Source organism: Gadus morhua, chromosome 8, assembly GCF_902167405.1.
Source record: "Gadus morhua chromosome 8, gadMor3.0, whole genome shotgun sequence".
NCBI classification, from domain to species: domain Eukaryota; kingdom Metazoa; phylum Chordata; class Actinopteri; order Gadiformes; family Gadidae; genus Gadus; species Gadus morhua.
Genome location: NC_044055.1, coordinates 12,806,494 through 12,811,493, shown reverse-complemented (window position 1 = coordinate 12,811,493; position 5,000 = coordinate 12,806,494). Strand labels below are relative to the sequence as shown.

Below are 5,000 nucleotides of genomic sequence, written 5' to 3'. Positions count from 1 at the left end.
ATGAGCCTCTCCTGGCAACACTCCTCCGACCGCCTGCATCTGGCATCTTCCACGAGCCACCAATCAGAACACACTAACACTAACCCACCACCAATCACAACGCACCAACACTAAACCAATCCTAACGCACCAACAGTAACCAACCATCACAACGCACCAACACTAACCCACCTATCACAACGCACCAACACTAACCCGATTCAGAACCAGTTGTAAACCATCATTGAGGACCAATAGAACCAGTAGCGAGCCCACAGAGGGGCGCCTGAGGCCGGTCTGAGCTGGACAGACGGCCGGGTTGCGGGCGATGTGTTGAGATAATTAGATTGAGATAATTAGATGGCACCAGTGCTGGACAGAGGTAGCTGAGAGACATGGCCCATTGAGTTACTGTTTCAAAATCATGGTACGGCCCAGAGATATAGATGGAGTACCTCCACGATGAGAGCCCGCCAACGTGTTAATGTGACCAAACAGCTGTTGGTGGTCTAGAATCCATCCCATACGCCCGTAGACAGAGTGGATACATGGAGCAGGTACTCGATGACTGCAGGACTCCAAACCTTCTGGTGGTTCTCCTCCTAACTGCTCCCTGCATCCTTCTCCTCTCTCCGCCTCATCAGGAAAACCTCCTCAACATCACAACATCAAACCTTCTCCCTCGAATAGTGGCATTGAGAGTCTATAGCTAACTCTCAGCATGTTTGCTTCTCTAGCTAACTCTCAGCATGTGTGTTTCTCTAGCTAACTCTTAGCATTTTAGCACATTTCATTTACATTTTCTAATTTTTTATTGCCTTTTGCAGGGTGTGTCTCCATATGACTAATTCATCCCTGCCTTTCTCTCTCGCTCACGCACACACCTACACACACACACACACACACACACACACACACACACACACACACACACACACACACACACACACACACACACACACACACACACACACACACACACACACACACACACACACCGTGCAACAACCCATAAACATGAATGCACTTGCACGGATTCAAGTCCATACATACCGCATGTATAGATCGATAGAAACAAACACACACGCGCACACACACACACACACACACACACACACACACACACACACACACACACACACTAATTATGTTCATTCACTTAGTGCTTGCCTCCTCTCATTCTTTCTCCCTATGTCTCCCATACTTTCAGTCTCTCTGTCTCTCTCTCCCTCCTCTCTCTCCCTCTCTCTGTATCTCTCTCCACTCTCCTTCTCTCCCTCCTCCTCTCCCCCTCTTTTTTTCCCCCTCCTCTCGCCCTCTCCCTCCTCCTCCTCTCTCTCTCCCTCCTCCTCTCCCTCCTCCTCTCTCTCCATCTCCTCTCTCACCTCTCTCCATCTCTGTATCTCTCTCCCTCCTCCCTTCCCCCTCTCTCTCTCTCCCTCCCTCCCATCTCCCCCTCTGTTCTCTCTCCTGATGTGTGTCTGCTGTCTCTCTGTCAGAGTAACATAATCTGCTCTATCAGAGCCACACAGCTCAGAATCAGAAGAGAGAAATATAATACAAGCCTACCTCACTGAGCAACCCCCACTCCTCTCTGCATCCCTACCCCCATTCTGCTGCTCTCACTATGCTGCATCCCTACCCCCAAACTGCTGCGCTCTCCCTCTCTGTCCCTCTCTCTCTCTCCCTGCTCTCTGCTCTCCCTCTCTCTACTCACTCTCTCTCTCTCTCTGCTCTCCCTCTCTCTACTCACTCTCTCTCTCTCTGCTCTCCCTACCTTTCAGTGTCTCTCTCTCTCTCTCTCTCTCTCTCTCTCTCTCTCTCTCTCTCTCTCTCTCTCTCTCTCTCTCTCTCTCTCTCTCTCTCTCTCTCTCTCTCTCTCTCTCTCTCTCTCTCTCTCTCCCTCTGTATCTCTCTCCTCTTTCCCTGTCTCTCTCCTCTCTATCTCTATCACACACACACACACACACACACACACACACACACACACACACACACACACACACACACACACACACACACACACACACACACACACACACACAGGCACACACACACACAGACACACACAGACACACACAAACACATACACACACACGCCTAAACCAATGACCTGATCATTCCTTCGTCCTATGCTACCAAGCTAGAAGGGGCTACGTGTAGAGCTAGGAGGGCTAGGTGTAGAGCTAGAAGGGGCTATGTGTGGCGCTAGGAGGGGCTACGTGTAGAGCTAGGAGGGGCTACGTGTAGAGCTAGGAGGGGCTACGTGTAGAGCTAGGAGGGCTACGTGTAGAGCTAGGAGGGCTACATGTCGCCGTGTGTAGAGGCCTGGTCATGATCTCCTGGTAACCACTAGTAGACTTTCCCTGCAATGTTCCACGGCATCTCCTGCTAAGGCCATTTGTGAATGGGAGCAGGGGTCAGTTTGCCTGACCTGTTCAGTGAATCAACACCTCGACAGGAGAGGCCGTTAAAGGCTCGTCTGACGTGAGACGCTTACATGTGGAGCAAGCAAACCAAACACAAGACTCTGCCAACGACGTATGTGAATCCAGGACTCTATCTTAATGAGCCGATGCCTTAAGGAGATCCTACCCCTTTCTGGTCGCTATGTTGCAGTATTGCCATGTGCTTGGTCACGGTCGTCTGTGTGCATTCATGTGAACAGATTCTCGCACTTTAAATAATTTGTAAAATGTTTGATTGCATGGAGGGTCTTTCTCTATTGTTACCACCGGCGCCTCCACATCTCTTCCTCACCAACCAGCGCTCCTCCCCTCCTCTACCTACTAATAATAACTGGCTGCTCATTAGGTACTGTACTCCCACTCCAATTCCTTTTCTTTTCTGGTGATCCGTCATCCAGAATGGAGCTTTTATCTTCCTGCTCCCGAATAGTCCTATTGCTGCGGTAAAGTCATTGAAACTTTCCCAACGTGCCCACCACTCTGTGATCAGAGCCGTGCGTCTTCGCTGGAACTGTTCCAAAGGAGAGCTCACACCGGCACCTCTTACAGCTGCTGGGACATCCAGCAGCGCTCTGAACTCATGAAACTAAGCACCGCACCAGACCGTCCCATCTCCACCGGTTTGTTCTGGTCTGGTGTGTGCCCGCTTCACACTGAAGCTCTGCCCGCTCAGCGTCGGACCGAGAGCAGACCCAAACACACAGACTTCCTTCACACAGCACTTAAAGAAGGGCCACCATTTTGGAAGTACTCTTGGGCTATCCCAGCCACTTCTCTAAGAATGGCTGGAAAGTGGACAGATTCCTCAGGAAAGGAGCCTGTCTCGGTCCTGGAGGGTTTGCCGATCCGTCTGCTGGAGCATCCCTCCGTCCGTCTACTGTGTGTGGACGGGTGGATCAGAAGATGTTCTGCAACATAGCCTCATGCCCAACCTCTCGCCGTCCTGACAGGTACCCTGTCATTTCAGCTGTCTGATGGTCCACACTGTAATACACTAGATAGAGTACTACTATACTATACTAGATAGAGTACTACTATACTATACTAGATAGAGTACTACTATACTATACTAGATAGAGTACTACTATACTATACTAGATAGAGTACTACTATACTATACTAGATTGAGTACTACTATAATACACTAGATAGAGTACTACTATACTATACTAGATAGAGTACTACTATACTATACTAGATAGAGTACTACTATACTATACTAGATTGAGTACTACTATAATACACTAGATAGAGTACTACTATACTATACTAGATAGAGTACTACTATACTATACTAGATAGAGTACTACTATACTATACTAGATAGAGTACTACTATACTATACTAGATAGAGTACTACTATACTATACTAGCTAGAGTACTACTATACTATACTAGATTGAGTACTACTATACTATACTAGATAGAGTACTACTATACTATTCTAGATAGAGTACTACTATACTACTATACATAGTACTACACTATGCATACAATAGAGAGTACTACAAAATTATTATATATAATACTTCTACACCACTATACTATATAGAGTACTACAATATACCTACGATGTAGAGTACTACTACACTACTATATAGATTACTACTACACCACTATACTACTATATAGAGTGCTACACTATACCTTCTATAGAGAGTACTACTACACTACTATAGGGAGTATGACTACACTACTAAAGAGAGTACTACCTCACTACTATAGAGAGTACTAGTACACTACTATAGAGAGTACTACTATACTACTATATAGAATACTACTACACTACTATATTATATAGAGTACACCACTATAATATACTATAAAGAGTACCACTATACTACTAAATAGAGAACTACTAAACCACCATACTATATGATGATGTTGATGATAATGGAAAAGTACTACTAACACTACTATATAGAGTGTTACTACACTATTATAGAGTACTACTATACTACTATAGAGTACTCCTACACCACTACATTACTATATTAAGTACTACTAACACTATAGAGTACTACTACACTTCATGGTCAGTACACAGTACACACCGATCAGAATGTTGTCATTGTAGCTTCCTTCCGAGCAGGGGTTTGTGTGTGTGTGTGTGTGTGTGTGTGTGTGTGTGTGTGTGTGTGTGTGTGTGTGTGTGTGTGTGTGTGTGTGTGTGTGTGTGTGTGTGTGTGTGTGTGTGTGTGTGTGTGTTGTTCCTGAGGTTCGGTCTGAGGAGCATGGCGCCCTCCAGGTGATGTGTGAACATGGTGAACATGGTCCACAGAGGGGACAGGTGTTCCGAGACCCATAAACATACTTAATCACGCTCAATTAGCCCCGTACCCAGCCCCGTACCTCCAGCCCGGCCCCGCGGCGGGAGCCCCCGAGGTGACGGTGTAAAGTTGGTCTCACCTTGCTCCCCAGAGCCTGCTCGGAGTAGGCCAGCTGGCCCAGCCGGGCGCGCTCCGCCGCGGTCTGCGGGAGAGGCGGGAACACCCTCACCTCCATCAGCCCCCCGCAGCTCGGACCGCTTTGAGCGAGGAGACCCGGGGATGT

At 47.4% G+C, this 5,000-nt stretch overlaps 1 protein-coding gene across 3 annotated transcripts in view; it reads right to left on the bottom strand.

The window, feature by feature from the left end:
* Positions 1-5,000, bottom strand: part of tox (thymocyte selection-associated high mobility group box) — a 26,503-nt gene that overhangs the window by 20,963 nt on the left and 540 nt on the right. For all 3 annotated transcript variants that reach the window (XM_030364301.1, XM_030364300.1, XM_030364302.1), the window contains exon 1: positions 4,857-5,000. This exon is cut by the window's right edge and continues 540 nt beyond it. In XM_030364301.1, coding sequence (XP_030220161.1) covers positions 4,857-4,952 — 96 coding nt within the window. In that variant the 5' untranslated portion in view covers positions 4,953-5,000. The remainder of the gene's footprint in view (positions 1-4,856) is intronic.